General features: G+C 39.3%; 1 protein-coding gene across 1 annotated transcript in view; it reads left to right on the top strand.

Moving 5' to 3' along the window:
• LOC124616581 (dynein intermediate chain 2, ciliary-like) overlaps window positions 1-24,917 on the top strand; it is a 405,599-nt gene that overhangs the window by 154,154 nt on the left and 226,528 nt on the right. The window contains exons 5-6 of the mRNA XM_047144902.1: window positions 2,337-2,452; window positions 2,498-2,635. Of these exons, the coding sequence (XP_047000858.1) occupies window positions 2,337-2,452; window positions 2,498-2,635 (254 nt within the window). The remainder of the gene's footprint in view (window positions 1-2,336; window positions 2,453-2,497; window positions 2,636-24,917) is intronic.

Below are 24,917 nucleotides of genomic sequence, written 5' to 3'. Positions count from 1 at the left end.
ACCACCAGCAGTCTCTGGCAGGCAGGACTGCAATTTATGTGAGGAAGGAGTTTGGCTGCTGGCGCAGTAGCAGGCCAATTCCTTGCACTGGCTGTGTGTCAGTCACCAGCAGGAGGCTGACGTGGATCATGTGGCATGTATGTGCAGTATGAGAGGGCTTTATATTCAAATGATCCTTAATTAATTAGTGGACATTGTCACACATTTTCAGTAAGATGGAACATTTGCTAAAATTTGACACTGTTCTTTTCTTCTTCATGACCCATAAGGGAACTTTTATCTAAACTTTTTGACTGAATTTTCTCATTTTTAGAAGACAGCTGGAGTGATCTGTTTTATTTACTAAAAACGCTCTAAAGCCAAGATCGCATTATATGATCTTGGCTTAAGATTGTTTTTAGCAAGCTAAACCTTTTCTATCCTCAACAATAATCAGCTGCATTAGTTATGTGTTAATTGCATCTGGGACAAATTAATATGCAGCAATATATTGATCAGTTTTAAATGATGAAATGAAGAATTAGGCTATTGAATACATTATCAAATGAATTTATATATTATGACTTTGGCATTCCCACTGACGTGTCTTCACTCAACCCTGGTGGTAGGTCTAGCATCTGAGGACATTTGTACTTCAGTTCCACAAATTAAAGTTTAAAAGACTGATTTCACATAGATGTATAAAGGGATGGCTCAGTCAACTAAAGCACTAAAGAGTGGTTTTAGCTGTTGGATCGAATACATGGTTCGACTGACAAAAAAAAGATCTACAAACTGGCTTCACTTGAAAATGAAGACTGAATAATCAGTCAGTATGTAAAACTGTGTTTACCTTTTTCATTTGGTTACTCCCATGAACTGGTTTCACTTGAAAGAAATGAATTAATAATAATCCAGTGATACGTAAAATTATAAAACTCATACAATCTACTGAATTAATTTTTTTCCATTTGGTTGCTCCTCAGACTGGTTTCTCTCAAAATAATGAATGAAGAATTCACCCAATACATGAAACTACATCCAAATGCCAAATAAGTATACTGTTTTCCAACAGCTGACTGGATCAATTGTTTTCATTTGGTTGCACCTGACCATCACTACTATTATGTGTTCAGCTGAGTGACCTGCTCACTTCAATTTCCTGTACCTGTCAGTATTTGGCCTCTTCAGAATGTGCTTCTGTCAGCTATTTGCCCTCAGTCACTCTGTCTTGATAGCCATGATGAATGCCTGATTCTCAGGATACAAAATACCATCCAGCAGCCAATACAAGCGAGCTCTTCAGTCATGGTTGTTCTAGGAAGTGGGGGTGAGAATGACTTTAGGGTTTCCTGCAGAATCTTTTCTGCGTTGTTTCTTTCTCTAATTATTATTATTATTAATATTATTATTATATGAATGAATAATTCACCCAATACATGCAACTACATCCAAATACCAAATAAGTATACTGTTTTCCAACAGCTGACTGGATCAATTGTTCTCATTAGGTTGCACCCGACCATCACTAGTATTATGTGTTCAGCTGATTGACCTGCTCACTTCGATTTCCTGTACCTATCAGTATTTGGGCTCTTCAGAGTGTGCTTCTGTCAGCTATTTGCCCTCAATCACTCTGTCTTGATAGCCATGATGAATTCCTGATTCTCAAGATACAAAATACCATCCAGCAGCCAATACAAGCGAGCTCTTCAGTCCTGGTTGTTCTAGGAAGTTGGGGTGAAAATGACTTTAGAGTTTCCTGCAGAATCTTTTCTGTGTTGTTTCTTTCTCTAATTATTATTATTATTATTATTATTATTATTATTATTATTATTATTATTATATGAATGAATAATTCACCCAATACATGAAACTACAACCAAATGCCAAATAAGTTTATTGTTTTCCAACAGCTGACTGGATCAGTTGTTTTCATTTGCTTGCACCCATCGCTAGTATTATGTGTTCAGCTGATTGACCTGTTCACTTCGATTTCCTGTACCTGTCAGTATTTGGGCTCTTCAGAATGTGCTTCTGACTGCTATTTGCTCTGAATCACTCCATCTTGATGGCCATGATGAATTCCTGATTCTCAGGATACAAATTACCATCCAGCAGCGAATACAAACAAGCACTTCAGTTGTTATTGTTCTAGAAAGTGGGGGTGAGAATGACTTTAGTGATTCATGCGGAATGTTTTCTGTGTTGTTTCTTTCTCTAATTATTATTATGATTATTACTGTATTATTATTATTATTATTATTATTAATATTATTATTACTGTTATTGTTACTTGTACCAAAATTAGTGTTATTGTCACTCTGCCTGAGTTGAAGCATAGTTAAATGTTTCAGAGGGCACACCATCACAGGCTGTATTGGAGGGGGAAGCACCAGAAGAAGAGGCTGCTGAAAAAGTCCCAGAAGAGGAAGCCCCTGTTGAACCAGAAGAAGGGGCTGAGGAGGAAAAAGCTGAAGGAGAAGAAAAGGAAGGTGAAGCTGAAGCTGAGCCGAAGGCAGAAGCAGAGGCAGAAGGGGAAGGGGAGGAGGAAGGAGAGAAAAAAGAAGGCGATGAAGGAGGAGGCCCTAAGAAAAATACTAATCAATTTAACTTTTGTGAGCGTTCTGCACTCACATATGATAACCCTTCTAGAGTGAGTATAATGACCAAATATGTACATAAAACATAGTGTTACTGTACCTAAATTTGTTTCTGAATATGTTAAGCACCAGGAAGTATATGTGGACAATGTTCTTACTGTAAGAAATTTTTATTCTGGGCAACAAATATAACTGAGAAAGCTGTAGCTACTATCACAAACTTAACAGGAATGTTGATACAATGCTTATGAATTCAGTATGACACTCTGACCTCTGGTTGACAAGATAACCTGAGTCTAAGCACATTGAGATGAAATAGTGTATAAGCACATGCCACTTTTGGAAAAAAAAGACATGTAACTCTAATAAACTACTTTAAAAACTATTTATGTGCAGAGCTATTATTAATGCTTACAGAGATATTTAAACCTGTGTTTGCTTGGATTACTGCTAAATTCAGATTTTTCACTTGGTAAACAATGCTGGTATTTTTGTTTTAAGTTTCGTAAAGTTGGTCACTAGTATGAGGATGCGCAGAACCACAGTCTCTAGTTGCACACTTAGATAGACATGTATTTACTTTCTAGCATAGAATGCGAGCTCCAAACAGTAGTTTCTCAAGTCCACAACCCTATGAATATACTTATCGTGTTGTTATTGTTGTGTTCAGCATCGCAAATCCATGGCTTTACATAATGTAGCCCCCATACTGCAACCAGCACTTTAGCATGTGCTGGCTGCCTCCAGCTACTGTGGCTGAACTGGTAGTTTCTGCAGTACTACGCAAAAAATAGTGGCGGCTTTACATAAAATAGCATTTTTTACTTTCTTCATGGAAGCTTTTGACAATTTTATAAGATATTCATAATTTCCAAGGCCAAAGGGATTTATTTTGTGGTTTTAATGTATTATTTTGACATCAGACTTTGCTACACTTGTAAATAATACATTGAAGTACTATGATATTTGAAGTGGACTTACAATAGTGTTTCCTTCAAAGTTAATTTGAAATTTCTTAGTTACAGTCTGTATCCCTTAATTATGATTTAGTGACTGATCACGTGACCTTTGCTTTAATTTATGGTTTATAATTATCCTGTTCTTTGCTGCTAGGTCTTCTGTCTTGACAACTCTTTTAAACATAATTTTATATAGTCAATAATATAAGTATTTCTATTATATGTTAGTTCTCAGTGCAGCCTGCTTTTCCTCATACTGGAAGTTTTTGTGGGTGATGAACTTTGATTTATTTGTCACTTTATTACCCTGGCTCTAGGTGGAAATGTTTAATTAAAAACATCGAAAAACCTATTAAGGAATTTTTCAAAATCTGCGTTGGTTGGGATACAGTGACAGTGATCAAAAGGTCATTTTGTTTCTTTTAGTTTATTACCACATATGAACAAGTTTTTTTCTCAAGTCCCTTCTCATTTGAATTTTCATACCTGAAATATTCCTCTCTCTCTACGGCAGCCCACTGAACAATGCACAATGATTTGAGATACCTAAATCTACATGACATTTATACACATCTTCATATACCTAATTGATTAAAACATTATCCAAGTACATTGCTGACTGGCTGTTTTCTCTGGCAGATTCAGAGAAATACACTTTTAAACCATGTTTCTTTTCTAAGCCAGTGAATGTTGAAGCATAATTGCTTTCATTTGTGATACTAATCTAAAAATCAACAAATATTACAAACTTTTCTTTCTTATCTTCATAGCTCTTTACTGGATAATGCATCATTTTTACACAAAGTATTCATTTACATAATTAAAATAATTTTTAATAATTAATTAAAGAAAGTTCACCTTTTTGCAGGTACACAAATTATTGTGTTGCTTGAGGCTTTCCCGACGTACATGTTGTATATAGGTTCTCGGGCGAGACGTCGGATGTCATAGTGAAAACTCCACAATATTTCATCAGCGCAACTGGCCGACATCTTCAGGTGTGATGAACACACTGCTAAGGCAAGACTAGAGCCCCCTATTTATGCCAGTCTTAGGCAGGAAGTGTGCATGCATGGAGGCACCAAATTCGATGGTCAATAGCGACAATATCAACCGATAGCTGGAAGGACAGCAACACCACCTGCAAGATGAAGAACCAAAGACTTTGGCGCTTGCGCGGAGGTTGCCGCTGCTGCTCTGCGCGGCCATCGGATGCCCCAGCAACCTCTGTCGGAAGCCGCAAGCAAAGATGCGCATCCGCGTAGGCGCGTGACTATCCTCCTGTTGTCAACAGAATATTTATTTTGCTGGTGAATTGTCGTCCGTCGTATGACCAATAGTACTCCTCTCTGCTCGATGTGACTTCAATGTGACCACTGCTGGATCCCAAGCTGTACTGAGCTGAAAGCCAGTGTCTCTGTTTAGAAGATTCGTCGAGCTACCTATTTCCACTGCTTCCTTAATAACACTGTCCCAGTACAAACTCATCGCCGTGAGAATTTTGGTGTGTTGATAATTCATAGAAAGGCCTGTACTGAGACAATTCTCGGCCACAGCAGACTTCTCTGGTTGCTCCAGACGAGCGTAGTGTCATTGTTCAGCACGAGAAGTTTGTCCAATCTACGACATGCCGCAGCTACAAGGAATCTCGTAAACACTGGGTCTTCTTAGGCCAAGGCTGTCCTTAGATGAGCCCAAGAGAGCTCTGAGTTTTGCCAGTGGACGAAAGACACATTTAACTTTATGCCTCTTCAATAATCCTCCTATTTTTGAAGAGACACCGCCGATGTATGGCAAGATGACCATTCCCCTTTGTTCTTTGCCTTCTTCCAGTTCCTCATGTTGGGTAACCCGCTTTAGGTGTAAGGCACAGCAAATCTCCCATTCGCAATATCCATTTTGTTGGAAAGTGGTACGCAGATGGAATAGATCATTGGATAAGCTGTCTGAGTCTGATACGGCTCGTGCTCTGTGAACCAACGTCCTAAGTATGCCACTTTGTTGCAAAGGATGGTGACAGCTGGTGGCCTGTAAGTATAAATCCATGTGTGTTGGTTTACAGTACACTGCGTGATCTAATGTGCCATCTTCTTTTCTCCGTACCAACACATCCAGGAATGGAAGTTCCCCGTTTTTCTCCATCTCCATAGTGAACTTGATGTTGGGATGAAACGAGTTAAGATGCTCAAGAAATACATTCAGCTATGCAGTGCTGTGAGGTCAGATAACAAAGGTGTCATCCATATATTGCCAAAAACACATAGGTTTCAAATCCGATGACTGGAGTGCTCTCTCCTCGAAGTCTTCCATTAAAAAGATTAGCCACAGTGGGCGACAAGGGACTACCCATTGCGACGCCGTCAGTCTGTTCAAAATATTGTCCATTGAATAAAAAATACATCAAGGTGAGCACGTGTTGGAATAAGTCTAAAAGTTCCCCATCCAGCTTCTCACTAATGTGCAACAACGATTCTTGCAATGGTACTCAAGTGAAGAGCGAGACTACGTCAAAATTTATGAGTATATCTGATGGTGCGAGTCGTAAGTTCTTGAGCCGACGAATAAAGTCTTGTGAGTTACAGATATGGTGCTCACAGTTTCCTACTAAAGGGCTCATCTGCACTGCCAGATGTTTTGCGAGATTATATGTTGGTGCCCCAATGTTACTCACAATAGGCCGCAGTGGCACATTATCCTTGTGAATTTTGGGCAATCCATATAGCCTGTGGGTACGGGCGCCTGTGTACATAGTCTCTTAGCAACCAGATCAGAGATCGTGCTGTTCTTGAGGAGCTCCAAAGTTTTTCGCTGAATTTTGGCTGTGGGGTCCTTGTTTAGTATGCGATATGCAGAGTCGTCCAAAAGCTGGTGCATCTTGCTCAGATACATTGACGTGGAGAGAATAACAGTTGAATTTCCCCTATCTGCTGGTAATACCACAATATCAGCATTTCTCATAGGGATCGAACCACTGACCTCTCTGCAGATGCGGAGGGAAAACTCTTCTTCATCAACATAACCATTGCTTCTGATTCTGTGCTTTCAATGTTTTCAGAATCTATTTTAAAGTGTCACTCAGATCACTTCCTTCAAGAATTTCGTTTTGGGTTTTATATGGGTTACCATGTTGCGCTACTGATGATATTAAATAGTGACAAACTTTTGTTGTAATATTTAGATGCAGTAGAGAATCTCTGGTCAATTTAAAGGTGGGTATAGCTGCTGCCATATGTTAATATGCTGCCTGAACTAAAAATAGAACCATCAGAAATGTAGTACTTGCCGAAGCACTACTCAACAAAGCAACTGCATGGTGATGGCTGTCCCCATCATTGTACATCAGTGCAAGCGAGTGTGATGACCAGTGCTCATTTAGACTCTTAATATTTGCACATTGTGGCAGAATTATTTCCAATTTGCCCATTTTAGAGCTGTTGTTATTTGATGCAGCAGTACTTAAGCCATTTATATACCAATGCATAACATAAATACTCTGACTCTTACTTATGGGCTTTGGCATTTTTATTTCTGGGTAATGGTTTGGCTTTGTCTTTCTTATTGGCCCACATGTTGTATCACACCCATTATTACTGATCAGTTTCCCTCATTTTTTTATAACTTGACAGCTATCTGCACACATCTTGCTAAGTATTTTTGAGCCTATAATGTCTTTGGCAAGACACTCTGTACATGTAAATTTGTTGGGATCAATGAATACCACTCATAGTTTATTGTGTTGTTGTTTAAAAGTGCCTTTTATTCTCTGCACAAAGCTGTCACTCGCTATTCACTTGTATACAGTGCCATTGATTACTAGTCTGGAACTTAAGTAGAGGCATCTAGTGTATGGAATTAGGTTTCTTGTGTGACTGAAAATTTCCTCTTTCGTGCTGCCTGAAAGGGAATTCTGTACTGTTCCCATGAGGATAAAAACACTGGTGAGATTCCTCCTACCCTTATACGTTGCACTTATGTAAAATGTAGAAATGTTTATGTAATTTTTGTGTCCTTTTTCATGGTTAAATATCAATATTGGAGTTAGGCACAATTATGTTTTTAACAAGGAGTCACCTACAATGAAAAATCCACTTTCTATCTTACTACAACACTTCTTTTCATCTTCAGCATAGGTTACCCTGATCTACTTACATTTGTTTTGTACCTTTGTACAGCGACCTTTCCTTCCATAATGGTGACTTGAGTTGTTTCATGATTGATCATTTATATCTCTTTGTGTATTTATTGGTTTACGTTCAATGAAACTGGAGATTTCTTACAAGCACAGTGTTTTCATTATTTCATTGCAGTACCCCTCAGAAGCTCAAAAAATGCTTGGTGACCCTAGGGTTCCTGAGCTGATGACTGGTAAGCACCATCAGTCCTCTGTCACTGTAAACTCTGGGCATACTTCAGCGATAAACTCTGGGCATACTTCAGCGAGCACTGTACGGTGTGGCAGTGGAACGTTGTGTGCCCTGGGGAATGAGGATCGTGGCCTGACTGCCCCTGATCACGAGGTTGATAAAAACCTCTAGAAAAAAACCCTCCATCTCAAGGTGTGCTGTGTGCTGATGAGATGCATGGATGCTGAGGTGGAACAGATGTTAGCGGACAACATCTGGGGAAGTTGCCTCACTTCAGTTGTATAAGGCTTAGCTCGGCATGCAAGGCTCTGTCTGAGTGGACTCTTACTTCTCTAGATGCTCATGAGACTGAGATGGAACCCTCAAAATTCACTCCCCCGTCCCTCCCCCCTTCTAGTGGATTAGGTGGGCCGCTGGTCGGTACCAACACACAATCTAACAAGATACCTTGTGTAGCCAGTCCTCCTGACTCAAGAATTTTTCAGAAGTTTTGTGTTTATAGTAACAGAACCCATGCTGCAAGTCAGACTGTGTTTCTAATAGTTGAAAGGACAGAGGGCAGCTTTGAGAAAGTTTTGGCAGTCTATCTTCAAAAAGGTTTAGAGGGCATAGCTAGCACTTTAAAATCTGTCAAGTGATTGCACAGTGGGACACTCTTGGTAGAAACCTCCGGTTCCCAACAAGTAAAGAACCTCCAGAAAGCTAAATGCCTCAGGGAATGTGCAATCAAAATAGAGTTACACAACACATTGAACTACAGTAAAAATGTTGCATCATGTAGAGATCTTGTCAAAATTACAAAAGGAGAATTGAGAGATGGGTGGGCTCTGGAAGGTATTGCGGATGTGCAAAATATCATGAAGAGAGTGTATGGTTATCTGGTAAAATCCAACTCCTTTATCATTACCTTCAATGGCATGAAACTCCCGGAACATGTTAAGGCAGGCCAACACACCGTTTTAAATGCCAGCACTTTGGGCACAGCGCTCTTGGATGTGAGGGAGAAACAACTTGTGTCAAATGTGATAAGGCCGCTGCAGTGTTACGTGGCTTTATGCTTAATTACAGACTTACTATTTTATCAGTTGATTTGTTCTCATCATGTAACGCCGCTGTTTACGTCCTTCTTTGTTGCTGAGCAATGTATCACTTTTCATTCTGACACCACAACTCTTCCTTTCCTGTATCTTTACTACTTTTTATCTATATAAATGATGAACTATTGGTTTTGCCATTTAACAACTTTTTAATAACTGTGGAAGTATTACAGGCATTGGGTCCCACCTAGTGTGTCACCTGCCTATACATTTTACATGAACCTTTCAAGACTCGATTGATCTGTTTGCAAAGAGAAAGCAGAATATCTCTTCCTTTGACGTTGTCCAACAATGACCTAGGAAGCTCGACGCCTGCGCAGGCCAGGCTCTTCCATGGCTCGCGGTAGTTTGCAGCATTCGTTTTATTCCTTGCCCACTTGCCGCTACGTCGAACTTTCGTGGTGATTGTTGGGCAACGTCTTCCACGTTATCTGCAACATAAATAAACTTTCTTCCACAGTATTTCTGAAAACCCAAAAACAAACTTAAAGAACGTAATAATAATAACTGTTCTTACAATTATTCGTATAAGTCTTGGTCGATTTACTGAGCGGTGGGACAGGCCTAAGCCTTGTGGCACCATACCACCCACGAAGAAATCTGTTGTTCATCTGATCTGCTCTGACGTGTGTAAATTGCTCTGGGGATCACCCTGCCTGTAGCAGAGACTGCAGTATCTTCCTTGAGGAAAGGAAGATACGGGAGATTAAAATAACAAATCACATCACATATGGTTAGGCCAAGAAGGTCTATAAGGCCATGTAGCTCCCTCCCTCTCCCCCTCCTCCTGCCCCCCCCCCTCCACATTTGTAACCTTTGTTTCAGTTCTTAAAAAGCCAATTTAGAAACCAGTGCTGCTGCACAAACAGAGCTTGCCAGCATCAGCACTAGTGCTTCTGCGGTTTTTTTGAAGCCCATACCTGTTTCCAGAACAACAGAAAAAGCCATGGTTGCTGACATTGTGAAGCTCCCTGGCCTTCCAAAGGTTCAGTCTGATCCACTGTCCAGCACTGCCACTACCACTGCCATGGTTGTGGGTCTGAATCCTCCACAGGCCAAAACCTCAAATGCAAAGCATCAACCACTGACAAAGATGGTTACTAAGCCATCCAATGATGTTGACGACACTCTCTGACATCTCTCATGATTCATCTTCAGAGCCAATGGACCTCGATGCTATCTCGTGGCCCCAAGACCGAGCCTCCACCCATTGTTGGCTCCCCTTCCTGGTGAAGAGACAGGATGAAAGTGCTACCCCCGTGATAAATGGCTCACATACCACATTGGAATATTATGGGTTCAGGACACATGTGCTGGAACTGAAGCTCCTAGCACAAGGAAGCCCCCTGTGCTTGTGTTTCAAGCAAATGTATTTTAAAGCATCTAGTGCCCCTGTACCATGGGGCTGTACTTTCCATTGCAAAGATGACCTTACTGGGGAAAGAATCAAGGGAGGAGTTGCTGTATTTGCCACTAGTGCACACCCTTCCTGTGCTCTCCCCCTGGCTACTGACATGCAAGCACTTGCAGTTGAAATTCTTGTGTGTCAGAGAATCACTTTTTGTTCTGTGTATTTACCTCTGCATGATGCAATAGACTCTGAGGCTCTCACAGATCTTATAGAACAACTCCCCCAACCATTTCTCCTACTGGTAGACTTCAATGCCCATTATGTATTGTGAGGCTCCATTCTACTTGCCCTTGGAGGTCAGGTTCTTGGAGCCTCATTAAGTATCATGAGCTATGTGCCCTCAACATAGGCAATCCCATTCATCCTCAGCGATTGACCCCTCTTTCTGCTCTCCAGTCCTTGTGGACTCAGTTTAGTGGGAAGTCATTCTGGTGACAACTTCCCGCTTCAGATACATCTACTGGATGGAGCTCTCACAGAAAGGATGCAGTCACAATGAATAATCAGCATAGCCAACTGGATGCTGTTCAGCCAACTGGCTGTGTTGAAGTGCCGCGGCAGTGTCCAGCAGTGGGTGGACCACATTGCACGAGTGATACACCATGCTGCTGACTTCTCCATCCCATAGTCCTCAGGTCATCTTTGGAGGCATCTGACCCTTGGTGGAATGATGAGTGCTGTTTAGTAATTCAGATCAGGCATGTTGCTGTGTGGTTTAAGGCTGCAAAATGGGGAAAACTTCACAGCCTTTCAAATGGTAAGGGCAGAGGCTTGGCGCATCATTCAGGGGAACAAGAAAAGGTCATGGCAAGCGTTTCTGGACTCTATCAAGTATTCAACTTGTTCCACAACCATATGGGAAGCTATCAGGAAGATTTCTGATGAAGGCAGTCAGTTACCTGTAGAAGTGTTGTTAAAACAGAGGTGTCTCTAAACAATACCTGGAGACATCATGCAGACAATGCCAGAGCATTTTTCACTGACTTGTGCCACTGTCAATTAGTATTCAGTGTTTTGTCATTACTGTGGCACCTTGGCGAAGATAGAGTTGGACTTCGGGTCCACCAATTCTGAGTCCTCCAGCCACCCATTCTCCATGTGGGAGCTGGATTCAGCACTATCTGACACTCATGATACAGCTCTTGGTCATGACCAAATCTGGTACAACACACTGCAGCCCTTGCAAATGGTATCAAAGGAAATCCTCTTATGATACTTTAATTTGGTGTGGTTGACAGGCCCATTTCCAAGCTTGTGGCACGAGGCAATTTTGATACTTCTCCTCAAACCAAGAAAGGGCTGCATGTGTTCCAGTAGTTACCAGAGCATGGCCTTAACCCTAGAGTGCTTTGTCACCCATCATCTGTTTTGGATTTAGAGACCAGGTAGGTCCTTAACCACTCTCATTGTGCATTCAGGAGATGTCAGTCAACTGTTGACAATCTGACCTGCTAGAGACAGGAATCCAGCAGGCTCTTCTATGTAAAAGATGTTGTCTGGAGGTATTTTCTGACATCAGTACACCATATGGCACTACTTTGAGACAAAATATTCTCCATCAGCTACACCAGTAGGGGTTTTGTGGCCACCATCCCATCTTCATTCAGTCATTCCTCTCAAGACACCTTCTTAGGTACAGACTCAATGATTTGCTATCAAATAGTTTTGTGCAGGAGAATGGTGTTCCCCAGGGCAGTATTTTAAGACACACCCTTTTTTTCTCCAGCCATTATCAGTATAACATCCACAGTAAGGAGTCCTGTCCAATGCTTCTTATTTGTGGACGATTTTGCAATCTTCTGCTCTTCCTCCAATACTGTAGCAGCAAGTCATCAGTTGAAACTCACAGTGAAGAGGTTGAAGGAATGGGCTACAAAGATGTGTTTTACATTTTCTGCAGAGAAGTGTGTGTGTGTGTTCATTTTAATTGTTTTTGTCATATTTTTAATTTATCTGAACCGCCTATGGGGGTCACTAGTCTCCCATTTGAAGACTTTGTGAGGTTCCTATTGTGGTTACCACATCTAAAGGACCTGCAGGTGAAGGCCCAAAAGGCACCAGACATCTTGAAGTGTCTTAGCCACAGGTATTGGGGAGTGGACAGGGCACATCTGCTCCTGTTTTATGTGGCCTCAATGTGGCCACTATTGGCCTATGGGTGCACAGTATACAGGTCAGCAAAGTCTTCTTACCTGAAGAACATGATGCTCTATACCATGAGGAGATCATGCTGGCTATGGGCACTTACAGGACAAGGCCCATACCCAGTCTCTCTGCTGCAGCTGGTGAACTGCCACTTACTAACTGGCAGCAACTCCTCATGCCACATCAGCCGTTTATGTTCCTTGCTACACCCACTTCTTCAGTATACCATACCATTGCTCGTTTTGCTATGGAATGCCTCTTTACCAATCCTCCATGGACAAGGAAGCTGTTTGGGATCTGCATGAAGTGTGTGCTGGAGTCCATTGGTGGGGCACATACACACTCATATTCAGGGTTTTAACTGACTGCCACCCTGGTTATTGCAGAGGCCCAAGCTAATTTTAGATTTACAGGAGAGATTGCACTTCTGTTTATGTTTTTAACATGATATTTTAAATGATTACTGCAATTAACATGGATGGGTGTAAAAAGGGAGAGTCTGTTGGCTGCTCTGGTGTTTTCCCTGTTAATGTTCTCAAGATTCAGTTGCCTCCAGACTTCAGTGTCTACAATGCTGAATTATCTGTGATCTAGAGGGCACTGGTGCAGATGAACTGTGATGTGCCTGCTCAGTGCTTCATTTGTTTTGACTCCCTGAGTGTCCTTTAGTCTCTGCAATACTTATATCTTGCTGATAAAATAGTCCAGGACATCCATGACACTCTTCTCCACTTACAAAGGTTGGGGAAGGAGGTGGCTTTCTGCTTGGTTCCAGGGAAGATGGGTATTGTGGGGAATGAAAGGCCAAATATAGTGGTGTAGGAGGCATGTAGTGACACTCAGTTAGTTGGGGGTACCATCCCTGTGTTTGCTATCACTTTGCTGTTGAGGTACAGTGTCATTCGTCAATAGGAAGAAAAGTGGTAGGAAGTGACAGATTACAAGCTGCGTCCACTCAAGTCCACAACGTGGCTGTGGCATACCTACTTCCAGCCATGCAGTTGGGATGAGATCCTCCTTAATCATCTTCAGATAGGTCACATCCTAATGGTCCATGGCTTCTTGCTCTGACAAGAGGGCCCTCTAATGGGTGGTGCTGGTGGCATACTGCTCACTGTGCACCACATTTTACTAGACTGTGTTTTGTTTTCAGACTAGACGGGATTAGCAGATCTGCCAACAGATCTGATCTCTGCTTTAAGTTGCATTGAGATGAATGTGATTACAGTTTTAAGGTTTTTGATATATTCAACATGTCTCCTAAAATTTTAGGGAGTTCTTCTTAACGTGTTAATGGGGTGACTGGATTACCCATAATTTTTTTTGTAGTGGTCAGCCAGTCACATCTCTATGCCTCTACTTTAGCACATCTCTCATATTTCTTGTTTTACGTTCAGTTGTAGCAGCTTCAAGGTATTTTACGGACTGGCTTACCCTGGTTTTTGTAAGTGATCTGCCAGTCACATTTCCCTGTGTTGTTCTTTTAGCTCCTCCATCATTTTCTTTATGTTTTAATCCCATGTATAGCGCCTTTCGCCTAATTTTCCATTGTCTTATGGCAGCTGAGATAGAGTAATTGTATGAGTCAATGTGAGTGAGTGTCATTTTATAAGTTTACTTGTCATGGCATGACAACATTTTTAGCCCTTTTATCCACATTCATTTCTTTTAATATCTGTAAGGGTACTGGTAACCTTACTGTTAAGCGTCTCTAAACTAAATGTGCACACACATACACACCCTGACACCCCCCCCCCCCTCCTCTCACACACAAAACGCAATATTTTTGTAAAAACTTCCTGGCAGATTAAAACTGTGTTGTGCCGGACTGAGACTCGAACTCGGGACCTTTGCCTTTCGCAGGCAAGTGCTCTACCATCTGAGCTACCCAAGCATGACTCACGTCCCATCCTCACAGCTTCACTTCAGCCAGTATCTCGTCTCCTACCTTCCAAACTTTACAGAAGCTCTTCTCCGGCACACAGTTTTAATCTGCCAGGAAGTTTCATAACAGCGCACACTCTGCTGCAGAGTGAAAATCTCATCCTGGAAACATCCCCCAGGCTGTGGCTAAGCCATGTCTCCGCAATATCCTTTCTTTCAGGAGTGCTAGTTCTGCAAGGTTTGCAGGAGAGCTTCTGTAAATTTTGGAAGGTAGGAGACGAGATACTGGCAGAAGTGAAGCTGTGAGGACGGGGCTTAATTTGTGCTTGGGTAGCTCAGATGGTAGAGCACTTACCCGCGAAAGGTAAAGATCCCGAGTTCGAGTCTCGGTCTGGCACACAGTTTTAATCTGCCACGAAGTTTCATATCAGTGCACACTCCGCTGCAGAGTGAAAATTTCATTCTGCAATATTTTTGTACTTTAACAACAACAGTTCTGCTTTAAGAGTGTTAGTATGACTTCGAAAGATATGAATAATTTTGCCTTTAGGTCTCAATGTAGGAGTCAATCACACATTTTTCTCAATTATACAGTCAAGGCATGACTGCCAAATATTGTATTCAAGAAAACTATAAAATTTTGCAGAAAGTATTCAGTTGTCTCTTTACTTCATATTCTGTAAAACAAAATGACAATAACATTTAGATGCACTTACTCTACACTGTAGCCTTCAAATTTCTTCATGTAAATAGTCAAAATTATTTCTTACTTTATAATTTATAAAGGAATGAACAAGCGTGCTCCTATGATTTGCATTTTCTGCAGTAACTGATAGTTGCCTTGAAAAATGTTGTATATCAACCTTATAACTGCTGTTATTTGAGAAGTCAGCATTTAGACCATGAACATTATAGTGCACAGTATACAGGGTATCCCAGTAGGAATGGCCAGTATTCAGGGATATGACAGGAATGATCATTTGAAGCAAAGAAGTCTAGTAAACATGGGCTATAGAATGCATACCATAACAGATTTTTTCCCAGAAATAAAAACTGTGAAAATATACAGTATTTTGTCATCAGTTTCAGTTTAAAATAATTGAAATAGTATTATAAGTACTAAAAACTATTACTATGTATTTGATTTGCACTACACATAATGTTGCAATGGGTCAATGTTGGGAGTTTCCTGGTTAAAAGTGACATTTAGTAGTAAGTATGTGTCAGGACACCCCACTGTGGGAGATATTATTAGGATGTATGCAGATGGGAGAGCAGCTTGAACCCATCACTTATATAATACGAGATGGTGAGTGAGCATCTCCACGTGCTGTGTGGGACTGCTTGTTCCTTGGCATCAGGCTTGGAAGATATTTAGAAGACAAGGCAAAAAAGAGGGAGGGTCATGGCTACAATGGCTGCTGTGACAAATGCCTGTCAAAATGGCTTATGTGAAACTTACTTCTTGTCTTGCTGTTGCACAAGTACACCAGACTGTGTTGCTGTAAAAGAAAATGTGAATACCAGTAACAGCACTATTTAAATAAATAAATAAATGACCTTTTAAAAAGTGGCTGGTTGCTGTTGTCTTCTCTATAAGACACAATCTATATTGTCAAGTAGTTATCAGAAATATGATAAGATTTTCAGGATCATGAACAACTTCCAACAAGTTTGTTACAAACTTTCACATAAACTCAGGTTTTCATTAGTCTTTCCTGAAGCTTCACCACTAGGGTCAAACTGATGCACATAGCCTCCAGCTGAGACTATACACCACAGCTTGAGTCCAGACCTTACTTGTTATGTTTGTTTATTATATTTTAAATCTGAGACTTTACACCACAGCTTGAATCCAGACCTTACTGGTTTTGTTTGTTTATTTTATTTTAAATGTCATGTTCTGTAGGACCAAATTGAGGAGCAAAGTTCTATGGTCATGAAGTGGGTTAGTACACATGAAATTATAACAGAAGAATAAGAATAGATAAAATGAAACATATATGATTCCTATTCAGATGACAAGCCATAAGTTTAAATGAGCATAATCAACAATGTAACACAGGAATAGCTAATTTTTTTTAATTTTCCGTAGTTCCTCAACAGAATAAAAGCAGTGAACCATAAGAAAACTCTTCAGTTTAGACTTGGGAGTGTATGGATTACTGCTAAAATTTTTGAATTCTTGTGGCAGATTATTGAAAATGAATGCAGCGGAATACTCCACACCTTTCTGCACAAGAGTGAAGGAGGCATGTTTCAAATGCAGATTAGATTTCTGCTCAGTATTAACTGAACGAAAGCTGCAAAGTCTTGGGAATAAGCTGATATTATTGACAACAAATAACAATAAAGAAAATATGTATTGAGAGGCTGATGTCAGAGTTCTCAGACTGCTGTACAAGGGTCGACAAGAGGTTTGCAAACATACACCACATATTGCTTGAATCGCTCATTTCTGAGCCAAAAATACCCTTTTTGAATCAGAAGAGCTACCCCATAAAGTAATGCCATATGCCATAAGCAAATGAAAATAAGCAAAATAGATTACTTTTCATGTTGAAGTGTAACTTATTTCAGATAATGTTCTAATGGTAAATAAAGCAGTATTTAGTTTTTGAACAAGATCCTGAATATGGGCTTTCCAAGGCAGCTTACTATCTATGTGAATGCTTAGGAATTTGAACTGTGCAGTCTCAGTATTCATATGCCCACTCTGTGTAATCAGAATGTCACATTTTGTTTAATTGCATGTTAGAAACTGTGAAAACTGAATCGTACCGTGATTTAACATCAATTTATTTTCTACACTCTGTGAACTTATGTCTTGATCTGCATCATTTGGTACTGCATCAGTATTGCACACAACATCCTTCACTACCAAGCTGGTATCATCAGCAAAGACAAATATTTTAGAATCATCTGTAACACTAGAAGACACGTTGTTTATATAAATAAGAAACAGTATCATGTCAACCACTGTCCCCTGGGGCACCCCCACTTAATTGTGCCCCAGTTGGACTTTCATGTTGTAGCCCTTCTTAATACTCTGGATGATGATCTTTTGCTGTCTGTTCAAGTAAGAAGTGAACCAGTTGTGAGCTACTCCCCTTATCCCATAATGATCAACTTCTGCAGTAATATTTTGTGATCAACACATGCCTAGCATTCACAACCTTTTATTTAATCCAACCAGAGCCTCAAGCACAAAATAGAACATAGTATTTTCAGTTGTAAAACAATTTCAATAACCAAACTGTACATTTGACAGCAAATTATGTGAATTGAAATGATCAATTACTCTTGTATATACAGCCTTTTCAATAACAACGATAGCATAGAAATAGGTCTAATACTGTATACATTATCCCTTTCTTATTATACATTATCCCTTTTCCTTTTTTATGAAGTGGCTTCACTATTGAGTACTTTAATTGGTCAGGAAATTTACCATTCAAAAGGAAAAGCTACTGGTATGGCTAAGAACTGGGCTAACATATGCAGAACAGTAGTATCCTGCTAGATACCCCATCATATCCAAGTGAGTTTTTAGTCTTTAATGATTTAATTATTGATTCAATCTCTCCCTTTTCAGTATCGTGGAAGAGTATTTTAGATAACAGTGTTAGAAAGCTAATTTGTAAGCTAGTTATATGAATCACTGTAGAAACTGAGCTACTATTTAGCTCACCTGGTATATTCATAAAGTGATTGTTAAATACTGTACATATATCTGACTTATCAATAACTGAAACATTTCTACTCTGTACTGACTTTCCCCCATATGAACATCTTAGCAGAATGATGTCTAAAATGTGGCCCCATCTCTTCATCAATCAGTATCTGATGAGAAAATACACCTAACTGCATGTACCATTTATTTGGCATCAAACATTCAAGTTCTAATTTTTGATTGCACTGGTCATGACTTGTCACAGAATAAACTTGAACTAGGCAACTCCCAATGTTGCATCAGAGCAATGGTTATTTAAATCATTCACTGCTGTGTCATAGGTCTAATATTTTCAAGGGAAGAGATCCATGTGTATCCCACATACATAGCACTCAGGAATATGCATGTAAAAGTTGAACTAAATATGTTTTAGCACTTGAACTATTATTGAAAAATATTGAAGAAAAGTTGTCAGTAATTTGTTTTTATTCTGAAGTTTAGACCAATTTTGATATATAAACATATGAACAGAGAGCTTGTGAATGCCTCATGCATGATGAGTTTTGTATTATAAGTTCATTTTGACTGCATTTTGTGAAGTTAAACTTCATGTTGCATGTATACAACACTGGTAATTAATTGGTTAATAGCTATGAGCACTTGTTCAGCAGAAGAGATTAACAGAGATGTGTTCCACAATAGCGAAGATGAGTAAGTGCTCATTGCTCTTAATGCATGCGCTTTATCTCCCATGTTGACTGGACATTTTTTTCTTGTTTTGATCTGTACTACCACATCTTAAAATATGGAAAACAAGAAGCTTGCAGTAGAAGAGATTTGTTTCACAACATCAAAGATGAAGAAGTACTTACAGCTCTTAATGATAAGCATTTTAGAGGCCGTGTTTACTAGACTTTCTTCTTTCGAATGATCATTCCTGTCATATCTGTGAATATTGACCATTTCTTTTGAGACACGCTTTGTATACCAGGTTTAAATTTTCATTATAATTCGAAGCACACTTCGTTTGACAGATGTTTTAGTCTTATATTTTTTTTTTCATTTATTGTTTTGCTAAACATTTTCAATGCTAATCTGTTTAGATGGAAACCATCTTTACCTACACATTTTTTATGTGAAAACTTACTAGGATCTATGAATACTGCTCCTAACTTACTACAATTCTCTCTAATATTAGAAGTTAACCTCTCTATATACATGGCATTTACTGATAATCTCTATATTATTCTAGTAATTACAAGTCTAGAAGCTATGTTTAAGTTTAGTTTTTGGCAGTTTGAATAATATTTCTTGTTTCACTGACAAGTTATTTTTCACTGTTGCTATAGAGAGCACTGTCCCTGTATGTGGGATTTATCTCAAGGTCCTTCATTTGAGCTTAGAATAATTTTTAAATGTTTATTCATTTAATGTGACCTAACTCCAGTATGAATGTCAATTTTTTGCATTAGTAAATCAAGATCCACTTATGATATGAAATTACTGTTTCTCATTATCAGTTTTGCTACTTTGTCATCAATTTTCACTTACGTTGTATGTTAGCCTTGTCCATTGGTATTTATTTCCGGGCTTAGAATTCCAGCTTATTCTTGTTTGGTAATTGCTGCAGATGCACTGAAGACCTGAGTTTCAATATATCATGGGTTCTTGAGGGTATGTTCATTAGTATCAGTGCACAGGGCATTGAGGTTACATTTGCCTACTTGAATCTTTCCACAAAAATATCTTTTACAACCCTTCAGTTCATTATTTTCTTCCCTTGACAATGATAGTTCATATTTCAGTATTTCAACATCACTTTGCAACACAATAATTCCATCTTTTATGTTCACTCCTGATTTGGAGGTTCCTGATTTGGAGGTACACTTTTATCATATAAACAATCACTGAAAACTGTCACTGATAAATTGTAGATGTGTTTTGGTGCACTTCTCATGCAAGAAAAAGTTGCAGAGGGTATTGTGCCACTGCATTGTTCTAAAGGGATCATTAAAACTGTAAAAACTTGTTTATCATCATTCTAAACAACTTTGTCTTTTCTCATAACTACTTTGCGTTTGAGGAGCTGATCTACAATGCAGAATCCTATGAGAATGAGGACAGTTTCTTCCTGTGGCATTTTTCCAAGAGCTGACTGCAAGAGGCATTCCTTGAGATTCAGAACCTAAACCACCTGGCAAGGTACAGATGACATCTTCATTGTCTGGATGCACGGTGGAGAACTTCGCCATTTGTAGTAATAAATTAACTCGTTTTTCCTAGTCAAATTCACTTGATCTTTTCCGAGATCTAAAGTCATCTTCCTTGAAGTTGACCTCTGTCTCACCGAAGCTCACTTTTAATCTGCAGTCTATACATAACCGTCCAGTAAGCAGCAATACCTCCACTTTGACAGCTGCCACCCTTCCACATCAGACACTCACTTCCCAACTGAGGCATCTGTGATAAATATTTTCTTCATCACTGATTCTCCCAATATGCATACCAACAAATTTTCACAGCAGCTCTCCCACAACTATGCAATTTTCCACAAGATCTCTTCCAAAAATGAATATCCCATCTAGATGCATTCTCCTGCACCTACTTCCATAAAACTGAGAAACCCCCCCCCCCCTTTCCCTTTGTCACCAATCAGTACCCAGTTCTTGAATGCCTGAATACATTAGTCTGTCAAGGCTGTGACTTTCTCAAATCAAGCCCTGAAATGAGATGAACTCTCCATTATACTCATCCCATGTGACTCATTGTCATTTTCTGTTGCCCTCCTATCCTCCTTGTCAAGTTATATGACATTCCCAGATCATTATCCACACACAAAGGTTCCTACCTCTGCAATTGTTTCTAATATAAAACTTGCCTGATGCACCCACCCACTGCAATTTACTCTCCCGGGCTTGGTGGTCTAATGTTAAAGCACATGCCTGGAAACTGTAAGTTCACGGGATCAAATCCTAGTCATATCATGGAATTTTCTCTCTATTTTGAAGCTAGCTTTCAGCTCTCAGTGATGTAAAGATTTGCCAGGAAAGACAAGTGGTTTGGATTTTACATTAAAATGTAGATCCCCTTCCCCAGTACGATTAATGGAGTTGGTTGGGGCTGGTTAGGAACACACAAATTGCCAAATTGCTATACAATTGAAGGACTTGCATGATGCCTTTGAGCCATGTGAAATTATTATTCTTTCCTTTCTCAGATGTTATGACTGGTTAAAAATGGAAAGTGACGCAGACCTTGATCAAGCCTGACTTCCTTTTAACTGTATGGTATATGTTACATTGCATTTAGGAACTTTCGGCTAATTGAACATGCATCAATAATTACGGATTTCTGTAGTTGTATATATACGTTTGGATGTAGCTGTATTGCGTTGATGTACTGGTGGATATTGTGTGGTATGACTCCTGTAGTTGATAGTATAATTGGTATAATGTCAACTTTCTCCTGATGCCACATGTCCTTGACTTCCTCAGCCAGTTGGATGTATTTTTCAATTTTTTCTCCTGTGTTATTCTGTACATTTGTTGTATTGGGTATGGATATTTCGATTAGTTGTGTTAATTTATTCTTTTTATTGGTGAGTATGATGTCAGGTTTGTTATGTGGTGTTGTTTTATCTGTTATACTGGAACAGTTCCAGTATAATTTGTATTCATCATTCTCCAGTACATTTTGTGGTGCATACTTGTATGTGGGAACGTGTTGTTTTATTAATTTATGTTGTATGGCAAGTTGTTGATGTATTATTTTTGCTACATTGTCATGTCTTCTGGTGTATTCTGTATTTGCTAGTATTGTACATTCACTTGTGATGTGATCTACTGTTTCTATTTGTTGCTTGCAAAGTCTGCATTTATCTGTTGTGGTATTGGGATCTTTAATAATGTGCTTGCTGTAATATCTGGTGTTTATTGTTTGATCATGTATTGCAATCATGAATTCTTCTGTCTCACTGTATATATTGCCTTTTCTTATCCATGTGTTGGATGCATCTTGATCGATGTGTGGCTGTGTTAGATGATACGGGTGCTTGCCATGTAGTGTTTTCTTTTCCCAATTTACTTTCTTCATATCTGTTGATGTTATGTAATCTAAAGGGTTGTAGAAGTGGTTATGAAATTGCAGTGGTGTAGCCGATGTATTTATATGAGTGATTGCTTTGTATATTTTGCTAGTTTCTGCTCGTTCTATAAAGAATTTTCTTAAATTGTCTACCTGTCCATAATGTAGTCAATATAATGGAAGGAAACATTCCACGTGGGAAAAATTATATATAAAAACAAAGATGAGGTGACTTACCGAACAAAAGCGCTGGCAGGTCGATAGACACACAAACAAACACAAACATACACACAAAATTCAAGCTTTCGCAACAAACTGTTGCCTCATCAGGAAAGAGGGAAGGAGAGGGGAAGACGAAAGGAAGTGGGTTTTAAGGGAGAGGGTAAGGAGTCATTCCAATCCCGGGAGCGGAAAGACTTACCGTATAAAAACAAAGATGAGGTGACTTACCGAACAAAAGCGCTGGCAGGTCGATAGACACACAAACAAACACAAACATACACACAAAATTCAAGCTTTTGCAACAAACTGTTGCCTCATCAGGAAAGAGGGAAGGAGAGGGGAAGACGAAAGGAAGTGGGTTTTAAGGGAGAGGGTAAGGAGTCATTCCAATCCCGGAATGACTCCTTACCCTCTCCCTTAAAACCCACTTCCTTTCGTCTTCCCCTCTCCTTCCCTCTTTCCTGATGAGGCAACAGTTTGTTGCGAAAGCTTGAATTTTGTGTGTATGTTTGTGTTTGTTTGTGTGTCTATCGACCTGCCAGCGCTTTTGTTCGGTAAGTCACCTCATCTTTGTTTTTATATGGTCTTTAAATATGTCTGCTTGTGTCTGTATGTGTGGATGGATATGTGCGTGTGTGCGAGTGTATACCTGTCCTTTTTCCCCCTAAGGTAAGTCTTTCCGCACCCGGGATTGGAATGACTCCTTACCCTCTCCCTTAAAACCCACTTCCTTTCGTCTTCCCCTCTCCTTCCCTCTTTCCTGATGAGGCAACAGTTTGTTGCGAAAGCTTGAATTTTGTGTGTATTTTTGTGTTTGTTTGTGTGTCTATCGACCTGCCAGCGCTTTTGTTCGGTAAGTCACCTCATCTTTGTTTTTATATATAATTTGTCCATAATGTAGGTTTTTTATGTCGATAAATCCCCTTCCTCCTTCCTTTCTGCTTAATGTGAAACTTTCTGTTGCTGAATGTATGTGATGTATTTGTGGCATTGTGATCGTGTAAGTGTATTGAGTGATTCTAGGTCTGTGTTACTCCATTTCACTACTCCAAATGAGTAGGTCAATATTGGTATAGCATAAGTATTTATAGCTTTTGTCTTGTTTCTTGCTGTCAATTCCGTTTTCAGTGTTTTTGTTAGTTTTTGTCTATATTTTTCTTTTAGTTCTTCTTTAATATTTATATTATGTATTCCTATTTTTTGTCTGTATCCTAGATATTTATAGGCATATGCTTTTTCCATCGCTTCTATGCAGTCGCTGTGGTTATCCAATATGTAATCTTCTTGTTTATTATTTGTTATTATTACTATTATTATTACATTGTTACCATTTATTCCAGCATTACAACTGGTAAATTTTGCTACACAAAGACAATCAGTATGTGGTAGGATACATGTTGTTTACTGACTACCATTTGTTCACACTGTGACATTTTATATGGGAATGACTATCAGTAAACTGGCTGAGCTCATGAATGGGCATATTAAACTATAGAACTTGAGGACACCCAGTACCCAGGTGCTGAGCATGCTCTACAGCATGATTTAAGAGAAATGAGTGCTCACAATACCCAATCAGCCATTTGGACCCTCTCAGCTGAACCCTGGAGGAAGGATCTTGCTGTCCAGTATACCCTCTTTATCCTGTCTGCTAGCAAAATAAAATTCTGTTAACATTCTTTGCCCACTTTTCTCCTGTTTTCCTTTTTCATTTTTTTGGTAGTACATTTTTAATTAATTTACTCAGTAATTTAATGTATCACTTTTTATTTTTTCTTCTTCATGTTTCCCTCTCTCTGACACTTTCATATTTCCTGTGCTCCTTTTCCACTTCCCTCCTGGTTCTTAATTGCACTATTAATTTTATTTCTTGTTTCTCTTCGCCCTTACTTTCATTGCGTTCATTTATCATCTATGGACTGGCTTTTAGTGTACTATCTTCGACCTCCTACTGTTCCTCATGTCTGCCACTTCATTTTTGTCTCCCTTCATCACAACAACAGATGGGTCCCTCTCAACCTGTGATCTCAACAACTTGCCTCCCATTTTTAACATTTCCCAACTTATCCTACTTTAATCCCTGAAGAGAGAACTTATGCTACTAACAAATAAGAAAGCTGTTTTAAATTTCTTCCAAAATTTTTATCTATTGGCAGTATTGTATCAAAATTGGACTAATAATCTAGATCCAAAAATTTTACCTAAAATTTAAACATGCTTTTCATGCTGATGGTATGGAACCTCATGCATGTGACATGATATATTTACATATCTTTGACTGAAAAGTGCCACAGGAGTGTATCTCAGACAGTTGCATCAGTTGTAACCTACATTCTGCTACGTACAATTTTGCCATTAGTATCTGATAGCCTTGGGACAGCCACTCATGACAAAACTCCTCCATTTGGCGTGCAAGATGTTTGAGACACAATTTGGATTCTGGAGAAATGTAGTAACATGCGAAGCAGTACTGACCCTACACCTTATTTTAGAAGAT

The sequence above is a fragment of the Schistocerca americana genome, chromosome 5 (genome assembly GCF_021461395.2).
Source record: "Schistocerca americana isolate TAMUIC-IGC-003095 chromosome 5, iqSchAmer2.1, whole genome shotgun sequence".
NCBI classification, from domain to species: domain Eukaryota; kingdom Metazoa; phylum Arthropoda; class Insecta; order Orthoptera; family Acrididae; genus Schistocerca; species Schistocerca americana.
Note: the sequence above shows the minus strand (reverse complement) of the source record. Positions and strands in the feature narration are given on the sequence as shown.